This window comes from Bos javanicus, chromosome X (genome assembly GCF_032452875.1).
Source record: "Bos javanicus breed banteng chromosome X, ARS-OSU_banteng_1.0, whole genome shotgun sequence".
Classification (NCBI taxonomy): Eukaryota; Metazoa; Chordata; class Mammalia; order Artiodactyla; family Bovidae; genus Bos; species Bos javanicus.
The window spans coordinates 46,874,045-46,892,857 of record NC_083897.1 but is presented as its reverse complement, the minus strand read 5'-3'; the positions used below and the strand labels follow the sequence as shown (position 1 = coordinate 46,892,857).

Sequence of the window (18,813 nt, the reverse complement as noted above, 5' to 3'; positions counted from 1 at the left end):
CTGTAAGTCTGGGATTGAAGGGATATGTTTACCATGCATATTTTTATTATTATTACCAATACCTTGATATAAGCATATTTTAGTTTTTCAACTGAAAAAAAAAACAGATTATAATAAATAGTAATCTCTGGAGTTCTTGAAGAATCTTTTAAATGTGAAGTTTACAAGAGCAAATGAGGGGGGAAAAAAGGTTTAGTAGGAATTTTTTAAATGTCAAAATTCTTCAGAATACTTTAGTTCGCCCGATTTCTGTGTATGCGTGAGCTTCAATCTATGAAGAAAAACAGATACAGCACAAGAGCCTCCATTGCATAAGATAAGCTAGAAGGGCTGAACAGGAATAATTTTCACCTCCCCCTCTCTCTCTCTGAATCTTCCAAAATTCACATTCTCACATTCTAGGGCATGTTGTGACAAATCAGACAAATGAATGGTAAAGGTGCTAATTCCAAGGGCATGGGCGTGTGGAATATATCAATTTCTTAGTTGTAAACACTCACTCAGGCTGAAAAAACTCCTACGCTTAAGTAAGCTATCAGTTCTACAATAATTAGTAAAATAGCAATGTTAAAATAGCAAAAGTTCACAAATCACAATGATTCATTATGAGATTGAGAAGTTACCTACATAGTACCAAAATCAGGTGTGACATTCATAGAGGTTAAGGATCTAATTATAAAAAAGGTGCTCAATTATCAATCAGTAAAATATATTTATTAGTTACCAGATTTTGATATTATTCCAGAAAAATCTGCATATGGAAAAAAATATAAAATTTCTTCAGAAATCAAATGGATTATTACAAATGTAAGACTGTATAAGCACTATGAAACCAATCTTACTCCAGTTTCATGGAAACTTCTGAATCCTTACTATTCTTTTACATTATTTTCCCTTACACAGTTTATCAACAAATTCATCACCTTTGCTTCTCAGTAAAGATGATAACTTTATAACGGAGGAATGTAAACAAAAAAATTAAAACATTTTATTTTAAATCATAAAAATAAAACCCATATTTCCAGTTGAATAATAATACTTATGCAAAATAAAATTTAAAGGAAAAAACCTATCATTTTTTAGTTGCTGGGTACAATACAGTTAATAGGTCAATCTAATATATTTGACTCTACCCCCAAACTATACACCTACACATTACCAGAAGTTTTTAGCAAAGCACCAAATTCAACATATCAGAACAAGAAATTTATATTAAAAATATAAAACATACCTTTCATCTGGGTAGCAAAATTCAGTGCCAATTTTGCAAAGAGATCCGGATTTTCAAACTTCTCCTCCTTGACTTTCAACCAGAAACAATTCTCAGACAGTTCTTTGGGTTCAATCTGAAACAAAAATAACAAAGAGAGGTTTTTAAATTATTACTATGCATTTATTTTTTCAAAGAATTCACTTTCACCAAGGTTGAACAAATTACCTTTATTCACCAACCTACTAAATCAATTATAGGATCTATCAAAACAAAACTTTCTAAGTAAACATTCATTAGGAAAGTCACAGACTTCTACTGGTGTACAGAAATGTACACAACAGCAATAGGTCATGTAACAAATTACATTTTAAAAAATCTTCTACTTGAAGGAATCTTAAAAAATAATTGAGTAAATCCCTCCCCTCAACTTACATACATTCTTCTTACTCCTGGATTTTTAAAAATGGGGAAACTGAGATTGAGAAGAATAACTCTCCCATGTTTACTGACTAGGTTGCAGACAATAACCATAACAGCTGACAATTACATACCTCCTATGTGTCACTCTTTTAAGTGATTTCACATATTAATTCATCTCATCTAATCCTCACAATAATCCTCTGAAGCAGGAACTGTTATTATCTCCATGTTAAAAATGAGGAAACTGAGCCCTGGGATGTTTGAGGCGCTGCCCAAGCTAGTAAATGGTGAAGATGAGATTTAAACTCAGGCAGCTTAGCTTTGCAGAATTGTGCTCTTAGCCACTGAACTGAAATCCAATATTAGGACTGTGCATCTTCCACTACATATCATGTTTTCTGAGACTGTATGTGCCATTACTGCTTGCCATTACTGTATGCTTAACTGCTAAATAAGCATATCATGACATTTACACACAGATAACTGGGCCAGCAACTGCTGGATTCTATAGTTTGGTTGATCATGTATAATAAAAAATAGTTACATTGCAAAAACATTTAGATCTCATTTACTTTTCTGAGCAAACCACAAATACATGCTTAACTGTAAAACAATTTAACCATTATTCTGATCAGACCAATTTAACATATGGATACTGTCAGATATCACTGATATGTTCTTGGAATAGGTATTTCCACAGATGATGGTCTACGCAACTGTATTTTCATTACATTTAGTTCCTACTGAATGGGGACTGTGTCAATCTTGATAATAAGATTTTCATAAGACATGTTATTTAATAAAAATAAAGCAAAATAACATTCAATGAATCTTTCACAAATCATATAAAAAACAATTACTTTAATGTCTACACCGAATACTATCAGTGATTCCACACTATCTGAAAGTTTAAAACTAAAACAAAATTTCTAAGAACAAAAATAACTAAGATAAAAGGGCTCATTAATAAAAAGGTTATATTTAAGAATGTTAGAGCAATTAAAGTTAACAATGGTAAAAGAATCAAAATTATTTTTCGTATACTATTTTCACTTTGATTTACCTTTCGCCTTCTATGTTAATTTCAAGTTACCTGTGGAGTTTCCAATTCTCTAGTTATGAAAGATGAACATAAGATGGTGAACTCACAAGCAAAAGCAAAAGAATCAATGGTCATGTTCTCAAATGTTACATGGAGTAATTTTGTAACCCGCATGGACTGTAGCCTGCTGGGCTCCTCTGTCCGTGGGACAGACATGACTTAGCAACTAAACAACAACCATAACAACATATAGCAATACCATCATTCACACATTAATGAGCAATTAGGGCTAGACAAAGCCAAAAAACTATAATCATAGCATTACCTTTGACCAATTGATCCTCTTCATGGACACCTCAGGCGTATATACTTTTTTCTGCTTCATTCCATATGGCAGATCAAGGGGTACTCCCAGAGGTGGAGGAACTCCTCCAAGGGGAGGTGGTGGAGGAGGTCCCCCAAACAGTGGCGGTGGTGGTGGTATTCCAGGCATCCCAGGTAAAGGAGGCGGAGGAGGGGGACCTACTCCGGGCAGAGGTGGTGGAGGTGGAGGTGGGGATGGCCCACCACCTGGCAATGGAGGTGGTGGAGGAGGGCCTGGAATTCCTGATGAACTAGGTCCCTGAAATATACAATAAACCAATGTTTATTTAAATGTTTACAGTACAGCAGAGTAGCAAAGAAAACTAATCAGTAGACATTTGTGGGTGGGTTGTTTAAGATTCATTTAATTTTGACAACATCTAAGGGCTTAAGAGTGGGCTTCCCTGGTGGCTCAGATGGCAAAGAATACGCCTGCCAAAGCAGGAGACCTGGGTTCTATCCCTGGATCTAGAAGATCCCCTGGAGGAAAAAATGGCAACCCACTCCAATATTCTTGCCTGGACAATCTCAATGGACAGAGGAGCCTGGTGGGCTACATACAGTCCAGGGTTGCCTAGAGTCAGACAAGACGGAGCAACTAACACACAAGCGCTTAAGAGTAAGTGAAAAAGACTTGCACAGATTTTTGATAAGCATTATAAACCCTGGAGAATGACTAACTCTGCTAATATACTAAGGCTAGGAAAGGTGGCATACTCCAAGATTTTCGGAAATACTGCTTCAAAATAATTAAAACTTACCTTTTATTATAAATTTATGAAAAGAAGAAGCACTGTGTATGGTTTGAGCCTGCTGGCCTAGTTGGTATGAACTGTCGCTATTGTTTAGTCACTCAGTCATGTCCGATTCATTGCAACTCCATGGACTATTGCCTACCAGGCTCCTCTCCCCATGGGATTTCCCAGGAAAGAATACTGGAATGGGCTGCCATCTCCTTATCCGGGGTATCTTCCCAATCCAAGGATCGAACCCTCATCTCCTGTACTGGCAGTCAGATTCTTTACCACTGAGGCACGGGAGAAGTCACATTGGTATGAATATAAGATGATTACTACAAAATAATAGATTTGATTCCGTTGGGTCCAGTTAGCTTTACACAAAGTATCTGTCTCATAGCACTAGTAACTTAGCTGTCTTCTAATACCAAGAATTAACAGAAAGTAACTTATATTTATTGATTTAGAAAAGGCAGAGGAACCAGAGATCAAGTTGCCAACATCTGTTGGATCATCAAAAAAGCAAGAGAGTTCCAGAAAAACACCTACTTCTGCTTTAATGACTATGCCAAAACCTTGGACTGTGTGGATTACAACAAACTATGGAAAATTCTTAGAGATGGGAATACCAGACCAGCTGACCTGCCTCTTGAGAAACCTGTATGCAGGTCAAGAAGCAACAGTTAGAACTGGACATGGAACAACAGACTAGTTCCAAATAGGAAAAGGAGTATATCAAGGCTGTATATTGTCACCTTGCTTATTCAACTTATATGCAGAGTACATCATGTGAAATACCAGGCTGGATGAAGCACAAGCTAGAATGAAGATTGCCGTGAGAAATATCAGTGACCTCAGATACGCAGAGGACACCACCCTTATGGCAGAAAGCGAAGAAGAACTAAAGAGCCTCTTGACGAAAGTGAAAAGGAGAGATAAAAAGTTGGCTTAAAACTGAACATTCAGAAAACTAAGATTATGGCATCTGGTCCCATCACTTCATGTCAAACAGATGGGGAAATGATGGAAACAGTGAGAGGCTATTTCTTTGGGCTCCAAATCACTGAAGATGGTGACTGCAGCCATGAAATTAAAAGACGCTTGCTCCTTGGAAGAAAAGCTATGACCAACATAGACAGCATATTAAAAAGTAGAGACATCACCTTGCCAACAAAAGTCCATCTAGTCAAACCTATGGTTTTTCCAGTAGTCATTTACGGGATGTAAGAGTTGGACCACAAGGAAAGCTGAGCACTGAAGAACTGATGTTTTTGAACTGTAGTGTTGAGAAGACTCTTGAGAGTCCCTTGGACTGCAAGGAGATCCAATGAGTCCATCCTAAAGGAAATCAGTCCTGAATATTCATTGGAAAGACTGAGGCTGAAGTTGAAACTCCAATACTTTGGCCATTTCATGCGAAGAACTTATTCATTTGAAAAGACCCTGATTCTGGGAAAGATTTTAGGTGGGAGGAGAAAGGGATGACAGAGAATGAGATGGTTGGATGGCATCACCAACTCGATGGACTTGAGTTTGAGTAAGCTCTGGGAGTTGGTGATGGACAGGGAATCCTGGCATGCTGCAGTCCATGGGGTCAGAAAGAGTCGGATATGACTGAGTGACTGAACTGAACTTTCATTTGCATATTAAATCCAGGTTTATCCATATTTTTACATCTATTATTTCTTTTCATCCTTATAATAACCCTATAATGTAGGTTGGGTATTTTTATCTCACTCACCATTAACTCCCTTGTTATACATGAGCAAACTGTAACTGCAAACAGGTTCAATGCCTAATCAAAGGTTGCACGGCCTGAAACGTGATTAAGATTTACATGTGGTTTTTCTCATATCTAATGCAGTCCTCTTTCCACTACAACAGACAAGCTCCTCATGAATGAGTATCAGTTGTCTTGAGGGGAATTAATAGAATGAAGTATGAGGAGATTACAACTTGTTTCTCCCACCAGAAAGGAACACTTAGCTCATTCTCTAATAATGATGCATGACAGCTGACAAAGATCATCCCATTCCACACTATCCACTTTTTTGATAATTAATCTGGACCTGTTTCTTTAAACCATTACTGATCACAATGGTTCACTTTTCAAAATGAATGTAACAGTGAATTTGATAATTGTACACTTTCCTAAGAAACTCCTCCAAAAGAATACACATCTTCTGCAGTTAAGATATGACATTACATTAACTGAATGAAAAGTTTAAAATTATTAACATTTGTTGGTATACTATTATTCTTATTTGGGGAGAAGCTTTTCTAATCATTCCTAATATGAATTTCCACCATGGACTACTTAACTGAGCTGACCAAACCTAGAAATATCTTTACATAATGAATAATTGAAAACCTATTTTTGAATAATCAATTTTAAAGGGCTGGCCCATCTGCAAGATTGTTAAAAATGAACAACCACAGGTAGACAAAAACATTTCTCCTAATATTTAATGCACATCATCCAAATATTTTAATCATATATATGGTTTTGTGTGTACCTACAGACATACAACTTAAGTGTTCATATACTTAAACGACAATCCTCTCCTGGAATGTAATCCCCTCCTGAGATTAAGAAAAGGGACAGGAATAAAATATGTAAAATTCTTTCAATTTTATTTTTAATGTGGCAAAACTGTAGAACAGTCTGACTTTCCAATCGTGATTGAGATATCAAAGAAATTCTGGAAAAAATTAATATAATCCTTCTGAAAAGTTCAGTAAATTAGAAATGTACCCTACAAGTTTTGTGTATAAATGAATTTGTTTAATAATTTGAATATAAATGTGTATCCTATTTTTTGTATTAATAGACAGCAAAATGAAAGTAATACTTTTATGTAAACATCAAGTTTGTCTCTATGAGATCATTATGATATGAAACTTGTGTAATTACAAAAATGCTATTACTTTAAAGTAGCTTTTTTTTTACTCAAGTTAAATATATATTTAACAAATTTAATTAAGAAAATCTCCAATGCTTCTATAAAATACCATCCAGCCTTTAAAAATCAAATCATATGAGCCCTTTTCTTCCCTCCTATGAACAATTAATTAGGAATAGAACAACTAAATGAGACCACAATAGAGAATTAACAATTGAATAAACAAATAAACATTTACTATTTGATACAATGTAAGGTGCATGAGAAAGTATTGTATATCAGTTAATAATAAATAAGCAAGTACGTGCCTAAATGCTAAGGCCCTGTGCTAGGTGTAGTCAGGACTTTAATAATAACAGAAAGTAAAGACACTGTCCTCAAGGTGCTTATGCTGATTTGAGTGTTCTACAAAACTCTAAAACTAAAAGTGTTAGTCGCTCACTTGTGCCTGACTCTTTGAAATCCAATGGACTGTAGCCTACCAGACTCCTTTGTCCAAGGAATTCTCCAGAAAAGAATACTATAATGGGTAGCAATTCCCTTCTCCAGGGGATCTTACCAACCCAATGATCAAACCCGAGTCTCCTGCATTGCAGGCAGATTCTTTACCATCTGAGTCATCAGGGAATACCAAAAGTGAAGTTCAAAGAAATTCCCAGAGTTTTGGATGATGCTTTTCAAAGTTTGTCACACTGATCTGTTCTCGAATGGCGATGTTTCACTGACAAGAAGCAAGGGAGGGCATTTCTAAGAGTGAATAACTGAAGCCAGCATTTCTCAACTAAGTTCCATGAACACTACTTTGCAGGAGATGTTAATAGGTGTTCTAAAATAAAGGGTTCCTTGGCTAAAAGAATTTGGGAAACTGTAGGAAAAAGAGACAGGCTTCTTCAATGTAAGCCATCTCAGACCCTTAAGTATGCTAATGAGAATAATCAGTCTCCAAGAAGAACATTTCAAGTGTACCAAGTTTACTGGACTATGGAATGCTTTCCTCCTGAAAAACCTATTAGCATCTCTGTAACTAATGCTGGGAAATGCTGGCAGAAGGAAATGCATGGAGAGGGTAAATTCTAAATGTGAAGGGAGAAGAGGTGACTTAGCTGCACGAAATGATGGCGTTAATAGAACAGAGATGAGGCTGCAAAGGGGAGATAACAGGGAGTCAAGGATAGAAGAGCTTCAAATTCCTAGTAAGGAGATTTTTTTCTTTAATCCTGAATGCAACAGGCAACCATTGAACATATTAAAGCCTGGAGTGACAATAATTAGGTAAGTGTTTTAAGAAGATTAAAGACCACAGGCAGGGCAGAAAGTTAGGAAATACTGTAATATTCTAGGAAAGACAGAATGAAAGAGCAGCCCTCAGGAGTTCTGGGTTTTGAGGCAAAGGAAAAAAAAAAAAGAGAAAGAACTGACATAAAACCGTGACCAGCTTAATTTGTCTGGAGGTAAAGCAAAGGCCAAGACAACTCTAGTTTCACAATCAAAAAAACTGGTGGTAAATTTTAAATAATTAAGAATGGAAACCAAGCTGGTTTGAGGAAAGAGAAGTGAAGTGAAATCTCTTAGTAGTGTCCGACTCTTTGAGACCCCATGGATGGGACCACAAATAATGGGATGGATTTCAACATGCAACAGGACCTATCTATGGGTAATGTGGAGTAAACTAGTGACTTCTGAAGTCACTTTTAAATAGACTGACAGAAATAGACCTAGTCAATCAACAAATACCAACTATGCTTAAAACTAATTTGATATTTCTTCATATTCATTTAAAAACTATGTTGTGCTGAAATTACTTCATCAGCTCTATAATTTAGACACCATAGTTAAGATTTTAAGTGTATATGGGGGTTTTTTTCATAGGGAATATAGGGGGAAATGTAAAGTTTATAGATTTTGAAATTATGGTAGTCAAGATTTAAAGAGATCTCAAAAAGCTTTGGGCATAATTAAAATTAATGAGCATTTCCACATTCCTTTTGAAAGAAAATACTAAGCATTCAACTTTTCAAATCATCATGAAAATTTCATCTCAAAAAGAGTCTTGCTTGTGTAATATATTCCATTAAAAATATTCAGGGCAGTTTATGCAACGAATGCCTTATTTTTATCCAAACATTAAAATGATTTATTGTCCTAGAAAATAAAATCTATAGTTATTTCAATTAAAATGGGAAACTGCCAAAAAGTCTGCTTCTGGTTACGTTTTCCTCCCATTGAACAAGATAATTTTTTACCATCGGACTCACTGTGACATGACACAAAGTTTGTATCTTGTCTCATTACCTGGGTTCGAAGTTGCTGGATTTCTGTTTCAAGTTCTTTGATTTTTTCTTCTCTTTTTTGAAGCTCAGCTTGAGCTTCCTGTCGAGCCGTGAATTCTTCATCGAACTGCAATGATCATCACCATAAATGTACACTTAGTAATGCAGTTTTGAGAAAGCTTTCAACAACATTATGTATTAAATAAGTGGAGTGGCATTGCTTCTTAAATTTCCTAGGTCACTCAGAAAATCAGAGCCCTTGATTATTTTTATGGCAATCAAGCACCTCTGTGGGGATAGGGTGTTAGTAGAGGAGAAATATGTCATTTTCACTTCTGAAAAAAAAATACAAAACAAAACTTTAAATGCTGGACTAAGTAGGCTCTCTTCATATATAGCAGACGTTTTTATTGTTTGTTATTGAACATTAAGTTTTAGAATTGCATTTTTTTTCCTAATGTTCCATCCCATACTTTTAAGTGTATTTAATTCAAAAATGAAACCTAAAAATTAGGCATCAAGCAGTCCAACTCTTTAAAAATATATTTAATCCTGAAAAGAGATAACACTTCTAGAACGCTCACATGAATATATATTAATACAAAATAGACTATTTGCATTACAGTCTTAATTGTGGTAAAATAAATTCAAAAAGTAATTCTCCACAAAATCTGACAGTAGAATGATATATGCCATAACAGCATTGTCATTCAGATGGTTAGCCAAAACACTTGTATAGAATGTTATAATAGGGCAAATGAGAGGTTCAATTACAGAGTGGTAAACCAAAGAGACCATCAGATGGTGACTATCCGCTTACTGCAGGCTGCCCAGCCGTTAACTCAGACAGATCTCTGACCCAAATAAGCCTACATACATATGAGTGAATGCCACTCATATCCAGCTATAGAACATTTGCCTTTTATTGCATTGTCACCATCACTTCAAGTCATTTAGAAGTTGATACATTATTCTAATATGTTATTTATGTTTTTTAAAGTGATATAGCTTACTACTGAGAACTGTCTTTAGAGTTTGTAAAACAGTTAAAAAAGTGTGTCCACTATTAATAAATATTCCTCCTCATAGTAGATTTGACCCTTGGAAATTATAAAATGCTATTCAGATTCAGTCTGAAGAAAGAGCAAATTGGATAATAGTATTTAGGTCAAACCTGCCTAACTACTTCTTTTATTCATCTCTATTTGAATCCCAGGAAAATGTCCCACAGAGGTTGGTCCAAATGATTTCTAATCTCTTTACATTTCAAACCTATCCCAGATCCTTCAGTGTCAGCAAATGACCTTATTTCCTAGGTCACTGAGAAGATGGAGCTTTTTCAACTTCATTAGTCTCCCTGTTAAGATTGATCTGAATCTATACTACCAGACTCCTTGCCAGAGTTATCTGTGTGCTTCTCAAACATGCTGTCCACACAAGCACACTGTATACAATTTTGCTCTACAAATGTCACTTAGTACACTTAAGGAGAGGCACATAGTGTTTCTGCTTATAAGTTAAAATGATCTTTATCTGTAAACCCACTGAGTAGGAATAGGAGAAGCCTGAGTTATGTGAGCTGGAAGACTTCTGATGAGTCCACTAACCTTATTCGCTCCTTTTAATGACGAAGAAAATAAGATCCAAGGATAGTAAATAGCTTACTTAAAGTCACAGCTAATTAGCAAAACCACTGAGATCAAATCTTATAACTACTGCTTCTCATTCTAGCTGTTCCCCCCCTCCTTTTTTAAAATATTTTGCACTGCCTCTTCAAATCACCCTGAATAAGAGAAGGCATGTAGACAAGAACTGGGAAACCATACAAGTTTTCATTCTAAATTTTGGTGAGGAGAATGAAGCATCAAACACTGAAATTTCTTTATTATTTCAGGACTCCTTTTCCAATAATAGATGCTTACAGTAATTTTTACCAGATAGATCATCACAACTTGCTCCAGTCTTATGGTGTCTAATCACAGTGCCCGAGATAAATTAAAGAGCTCCTAAGATTTTCAAAGGGAATTTTAAATGTGCAACTTAAAACAAGAACATTAAGAAATATAAAGGTCTACTAATCAAAAAGTGTGCATTTTCTTTCACTAATATGACAGCTTCACACAAACATTGTATGCCCATTTTATGGGCAACATTTTACACCCACACTCTTAAAATCCATTCTAGTAACTAAAAAAGCAAAGTCATTTCCTCAGATGCCCTGAAGTAATTTCAGTAATACTCTACAGTTTCTAGAGTAATAGCAAAAGCGATTATCTAATCTCCAAGGCAAGTCATAACTTTGAAGAGACAGCAATATGTAAGCACTTTATCTTGCCGTCATAAGGCTCAAAACTGGAGAGCTTTTAGACTTGGGCTTCAAACCTTCTCTTGCCATCAGGAGGAGAGAAATACTGTATTTATGCTTTGTAGGGTCTAGAACCATAGAATGCAACTTTTGGTAGAACCTTATAAAACTGTAGCTAAGTTTTCAGGAAACAAGGGATAACTGAGATCTAAATTAAATTCAGATATTCATAATGCTGACATTTACCTAAGGCATTACACAAAGAAAGAGGAACCTCAAATTCCACCAAGCCTACATACATGAAGTAGCAGCATCATTTCAAAAATCATAATTATAAAATTCATAGATAAGTCTAAGCAGAGAGAGACAGAGAGAAAGAAAATACTACATAATTTTGTTGCTACAAATAGCACTGACTTAAAGAACATGACAGATAAGATTAGCTAAACATCTTGCAGTTCTCCAAGGAACTATTGTTAAGTGAGACCCGCAGGAAAGCAATGGGAAAATGTGTTTTTGGTTGACTATTTCTAACTATATGCTTCTAGCAACCTAATTTTATTTCATTTATCACTTTACTAGGATATGATTAGTGTTTTTCTTCCATACTGGATTAAAGGTGGTGAGCAGGGAATGGTAGCAACATTATCTTATCAGGAAAGAAATCAATATTCTGTGGTTGTGTCTGACTTTAAAAACATAAAGGACTATGTAACTGAAATGACATGTATAAGGCCTCGCATAAGGAAACAAGGTAGAATACGTATTGTGATAAACTTATATAATTAAGACCAATATTTTATAAGCCTTACCTTCTTTGAAAATTCTGCTGCTTTTTGTTCACTTTCTTCAACTTTTGCCTTATTCACACAAGAATCTATTAAGATTGACCAAAAATGATTAGAAATTATTTAATTGGACCACTAGGCAAATGACAGCTGCCAGCCTATAATTCTACTATGGAGACTATCATTATTATGTCAACTGATGTTAGAGGGAAACTGATGTATACTACACATAAAACATAAACTACCAGATTTTCTTTCTTTTGTATACTACCTGAACTCAATGATGGTACTGTTGAGGCACAAAACCAAGCATCCAAGAATATATTAGACACAATCATCATCATTTAAATGTATTCCATTATTTACCAACTTTATCTATCACAGAACTCATTAAAAATATTTTGTAGCTTATTATGGGTAGAGAAGTGCCAAAGAACTATGGTTAAGATTATTAAGGCTCAAAATGACTCAAAATAAGACTAGAAGGGGAGGTACAACGTACAAAGATTTCACTTGAACAACTTTGAATCAAGGGCAGAATATATTATGTAAATAAGAAAACAAACATCAAGCTTCTCAGGTCTAATCAAACACTAAAGAATGTAAGTAACTGAAGAATCTGCTTTGGGAAGCATTCTCACTATTTATATATACAGTCTATTATATATACCAATCCCCAACCATGTTATACCTCTTTATTTACCTAAAAGAAATGAAAGCATATGTCTATACCCAGACTTGTATGTGAATGTTCATAGCAACTTTATTTATAATAGCCAAAACCTACAAAGAAAGCAAATGTCCACTAACAATAAATGTATAAACAGATTGTGGTATATACATATACTGAAATAGCATTCAGTTATAAAATCAAATGATACATGGAATACCACAACACAAATGAATCTCAAAATAATTATGCTGAATGAAAAAAAGCCAAAACAGACAGCACATGCTATATGCTTCCTTTTACATAAAATTTCAGAAAATGAAACTAGTCTATACTGAAAGAAGGCAGATCAGTGATTATCTCAGGATGCGGAGAGGTGGGGAGGCATGGGAAGAAAGACTACAAATGGGAACACAGAAATTCTAGGGGGTGACAGAGATGCTTATAATCTTGACTGTGATGATTTTAAATGTACACACAAACATCAAAATTTATCAAATTTTACACTTTAAATATGTTTTTTTTTCATATGTCAAGAATACCATTAATAAAGTTTTTTCTTCTTTGTAAATAAACAATGTGTGGCTGGAGCAAGGCAACCAAAGAACAAATTGGGAAATGGTTAGATCAAAGAGGGGTCAGATCTGTGTTGTGCCGGCAATGATTGGTAATGAGTTTGATTAAAATTTCAATGGGAAGACATTGAAGAAATTTAGGCCAGGATATGATCTGATTTATAAAAAAAAAAAAAAAACTAGACTTACAGACCTGTGAAATCAGAAGAGACGCTATCCTCTTCAAGTTCAGGTGAGCTAGAAAATCCATAGATTTCCTAGAAGTTCTTGAAGCACCTGTTAATTTGTGTGTGTGTTCTAATGAAAGTTTCACAGTCTGTATTAGCTGCTCAAGACCTCTGAGCATAAAATATTAAGAGCTACACATATACTTGAGTAATCTGAATTTAGGGCCGAGGTAACTGAAGCCTAGAGAAGTCATATGAGGTCATAATGGGTTTTTAATACTGACTATGTTCTCTCAACTTATCCCTTCATGTTTTCTCACCTCAGTGCTCTTGATAAAGGGGACACATTCCTAAGTACCTGGCACACAGTATACAAAACAAATATCTATCTATTTGGCTAACAAAATCAACATTTAGTGTGTATGTGACAACTATGGTCTGCAATAGATAAGCCAATTTAAACATTTGGAAATAGTCCCTTATAACTCTCAACAAATATGAAATAAACCACTGTGTTTATTAAGCTCAGGGAAAAAGATGCAGCAATGCCAGCATTCACATTAATCGTAGGTGAAAGGTACACTGGCAAAAGCTTTCTGAAAAGCATTTAGCCTTTCAAAGTTCATACACTCACTAGAGGAATCAATCCTAAGGAAATATTGAGAAGAAGCCAAATATTTATATTAAGAATGTTCACAGCCAATTCATTTATAATTGTAAATACCTGAAAACAATCTGTATGTATAATAAGGTCTAGTCAAGACAATTATGATATTCTACTAAATGGAATATTATATAGATATACAAAGTCAGATTTTGAAAGGTTAATATTGAAACATTCTAATAATATAATGCTCCATGAAAAATTATCATACAGAAGAGAAATGAATGGAGGGAGAGAGAGCAAGAGCTAAACAGAGATGGAGATGAAGATGGAGATAAGATGTACTGAGCTGAGAAGTAATGCTGAAATGTACTGAGCTTGAAAAGTATGATTGGTGGTTTATTTTATCAATTACATACGTCTCTAGACTGCCTTTAATAAGTGAGCATGAGTTTTACAATCAAGATAAGAATTACACATGATAAATAATAAGGAATTCATCTGAATATTACTGTGAGTCTTCCTGTGCTATGGAGTGAAGAATAGCATACAATTAGCATTCAACAGCTGTAGTTTTCTACCTTTAAAGACAAATGAGTTCATGTTTGAATCTTACCAATAGTAATTTTGATTAGGTATGAATAAAACAGCTTATCTATAAAGTCATACGGTATAGTATATTTCATAAGAGAGGCTGCCCATTGTCCTTCAGTGATTATTCCAGAAAGGGTAGCTGATTAGCATCTCGGATAATATAAGGTCATTTCCTCAGCAAGCCAAGCAGATGAACATGATCATCTCAAATTCCTTCCCAGATCTAAGGTCTATGAAAATATAAACTGATCTACTTTCATAGAATTAAAATGGATACATGTATACGTATGGCTGAGTCTCGTTGCTATTTGCCTGAAACTATCACAATATTGTTAATTGGCTATATCCCAATACAAAATAAAAGTTTTTGTTTTTTTTTTTAAAGAAAAAAGGTCTTAAGTTACTAAACTAGCCTGTATTTCTTTTTCTAGGACCTGAACACTAACATGGCATTACTAATCAGACCCTACTGTATACATGATTTACACAGAGCCACAAAGCTATCAGCATAACCTTAACGGATTTGAGTCACGTTTCTAAAAAGCAAGGCACTGACCCCTAATATAATGTCTGTTGGTGCAGCACTGATTTTAAACTCAATTCAAGAGTGTTGAAACTTAACAAACAGATTAGGATTTCCAATCACACAGACAGAACTCTCATGATCATCATAATTAATAGTTAGAGCAAATGAGTACCCATGGATACAATGACCTACCATATTAAAAGAGGAAGTTTAGTGAGAGAGCTACACTTGAAAAGTGTCTATTATAACCACAATCAAAAGACACTGAGGATTATGTTACATACCTATCAGATGAGTAAAATCAATGTCTAATCTTTGTCTATACTTGAAATCTGGATCCATTCCACTGCAGTGCAGCACTATCTGTGAAACACACTCCTCAATTATTTTGTAATACTGCGGCCTGCAAAAGAGAGGAAGTGTTCTTGAATGCCTTTTCTACCCAGACAAATCTATTTTAAGAAATGATTCTGCATGATAAAGAAAACTAAGTGATTTTCTAGAAGGTTAAAAACTCTTCCTAGCCATTACTCTCTCTCAGGAAAAACATGCCTAAGCTTAAAGGTAGGCTGGACATTACAATGCAAAACCCACTGTGATATAATCAACTGTTAATACCTTGACTTAATACTCTAGCTTGCAGGGATTTATGCTTGTGTTCAAAAATACTTATCAACCTTATATACTTACTTAAGCTATTATTCCTGAAGTTAATAAAAACAAATGACTTTTTAGTCCTACATCTATGGGTAAAGAAATTGTTCTAGGCCTCTCCAAGTTCTCAATTTCAATAAGGGATGAGTATCTTGGCATTACATGGCAAATGATGTCTTGAATTTACTGCCACACTGTTACTCAAGATAGCTATAACAGCTTTTACAAAACTGGACTGGGCCACTTACGTTACAGTCTATACCAAAGATCTATTTATACACATATTTTAAAAGATTTATTTTATAGAAGCATACACACTAAATATGCATGGCTATAGCTTCAATTTGTTCAAAGTGTCAAAGGTTCTAAAACATTTCCTAACACTATAATCTATCAAGGTAATTATGGGCTTAAAAATGACCACTTACATACTTCAAAAATTTTTAAAAAGTACATTTTGCATTAAAATTTGGGGAAATTTTAGCATTTACCAGAAGCTAATAAATTCAGAGAAAAATCATAAGGAAATATCAGTATGGACAAATTCTAACATAAACATCCTTAACATTAGTGTGCTGATAACTAGTCCAACTACTAAAAGTTTGCAAACAAATCCAAACATATTCTAATTGCACTTATGTCTTTTGTCATGGGGTTGGTCGCAAGGATGAGAAGAAACAGTAGTATATATTACACATCTGAGGCTTTTTCAAGTCATCAAAAGATCTATGGTAAATAATATCAGATTGTAATCAATCAGGTCAAAGACTCTCTGGATAAACAAGGAAAACACAATAATTCTCTTTAAGTCAAAGTATCCATCAGTAGAATAAAAGTACTAGTGACTCATCTTCCTCACATGGATGTTCCCAGGATGAAAAAAGTATCATATTAGAACAATTTCTCATTCATTCAAAGTTACTGAGAAATGGACACAAATTATTTCCCCAGGTAACTGTGTACCCATGGGCACTGTACCCCTTTACTTACCACCACTTATTTGAGAAAACAACAATCATTTTACGTTGCATTACTATCTTTCCTGCTTAAAAAAAGAATAGCATATAATATTTTAAACATTTTTCTAGTCTGTGTAACATCATGATGCCTGCCCATCAGTTATTGCACTGGTCTGAACTATAATAGAACTGTAATTGTACTCTATGGGCTTTAGATCTGTCATTTTGGTTGTGACTGTACCCGACCCCATGGTACGTTCCCTTGCCTTTTAATGAAGCAAGGTTTGAGAAATCAGAAAGATCAAGTTTGCTAGAATTTCACACATATCAGAGTATAAGGAACAACTATTAGTCTCTTGAACAATTAAATGTAAGATCATGAGATCATTGTCACCAGTTTATTGATAATTTCAGTCACTCAGAAATCTTTCTCTGGTTTTCAGATATATTCCCAGAACTGGACTCTGAAATTTATGACTTCATATGGATTACTATTATATTCATTTATTTAGAAGAATTACATTATTGTGTATAAATCTAAAATATTAATATTACTATTTTATTAGATAAGTTCATATCTATTACTAGATAAATACTATACAAGAGGAATAACAATAGTCTTACTTATCAAATGTACAAGAACTTAAAAACTCTACCATACACTATTTGAAGGTTACTCTGTGCTACAAAAATTTTTATTACAGGGTCAGTAAAATCTGTTAGGTTTATTGCTACCTAAATGGCATACATCATTTTTATAAGCAGATTCTTCTGGCCCAATGAAAATTTAATTAACATATTTTTTTAAAATGTTATCTAAAGTCATCAAATTCTTATACTCTACGTGTGTATATACATATACTGTCTACTTCTCACTACATTGCTAATTTTCCTTTAATATCTAATTCAAATTACATAAATCGTACTTTAAGAACAGCCTCTTACCTGATATAATAGTCATTTCTGATGAGCAAAAAATGTTGTAGAATGGATAATAAATAATTTTCAGCAGCAGTGTCCTTCAACATATTATACAGAAGATGGTATACTTCATTCATATCAGTGGAAAGTGAGTAAAGGAATAAAATGCTGATTCACTTTCATTCATAACAAAAGCAGCTTCATTTTTTAAAACATTAAGAGATAATTTTGTTTCCATTACTGTTTCTAAACTTTCAAATCTATGATGCAGTATTTAAACATTTGCATAAAGAAATTTATTCTATGGATCACTTTAACTTTTTAACCAGAAAAACAGACTTAAACATTTAGCCATTAAAGACTTAAATGATCAATTATTCATTCTATTTTGAATTACAGCTTACAGTTGGTACCACTGGAATAGCAAATGCCACTAATGAAAATGACTTTTTCCTAACCTTCCTATGTTTATAATGGAGCACCTATATTATTCATACAGGCTACTCCTCCTTCTTTTTCACTGCCACACAAGATAGTAACGTAAAGGAGCACTGTGTGGACAGCTGAAAGTTCATAAAAATCAGTTTTATACAGATGAACCATTACATATGAAATCATTACAATTTGCATTCATTTGTATTTCCTTTGTGCTAAAAGAGGGAGGTTAAAGACAAAGATGACACCACCCTTATGGCAGAAAGTGAAGAGGAAATAAAAAGCCTCTTGATGAAAGTAAAAGAGGAGAGTGAAAAAGTTGGCTTAAAGCTCAACATTCAGAAAACTAAGATCATGGCATCTGGTCCCATCACTTCATGGGAAATAGATGGGGAAACAGTGGAAACAGTGTCAGACTTTATTTTTGGGGGCTCCAAAATCACTGCAGATGGTGACTGTAGCCACGAAATTAAAAGACGCTTACTCCTTGGAAGAAAAGTTATGACCAACCTAGATAGCATATTGAAAAGCAGAGACATTACTTTGCCAACAAAGGTCCAGATGTATGGATGTGAGAGTTGGACTGTGAAGAAAGCTGAGCGCCGAAGACTTGATGCTTTTGAACTGCGGTGTTGGAGAAGACTCCTCAGAGTCCCTTGGACTGCAA

At 34.5% G+C, this 18,813-nt stretch overlaps 1 protein-coding gene across 3 annotated transcripts in view; it reads right to left on the bottom strand.

The window, feature by feature from the left end:
* Nucleotides 1–18,813, bottom strand: part of DIAPH2 (diaphanous related formin 2) — a 941,635-nt gene that overhangs the window by 661,595 nt on the left and 261,227 nt on the right. For all 3 annotated transcript variants that reach the window (XM_061409121.1, XM_061409122.1, XM_061409123.1), the window contains 6 exons: nucleotides 17,736–17,852; nucleotides 15,462–15,580; nucleotides 12,066–12,130; nucleotides 8,971–9,075; nucleotides 3,001–3,297; nucleotides 1,232–1,346 (listed from right to left, as the gene is read on the bottom strand). In XM_061409121.1, coding sequence (XP_061265105.1) covers nucleotides 1,232–1,346; nucleotides 3,001–3,297; nucleotides 8,971–9,075; nucleotides 12,066–12,130; nucleotides 15,462–15,580; nucleotides 17,736–17,852 — 818 coding nt within the window. The remainder of the gene's footprint in view (nucleotides 1–1,231; nucleotides 1,347–3,000; nucleotides 3,298–8,970; nucleotides 9,076–12,065; nucleotides 12,131–15,461; nucleotides 15,581–17,735; nucleotides 17,853–18,813) is intronic.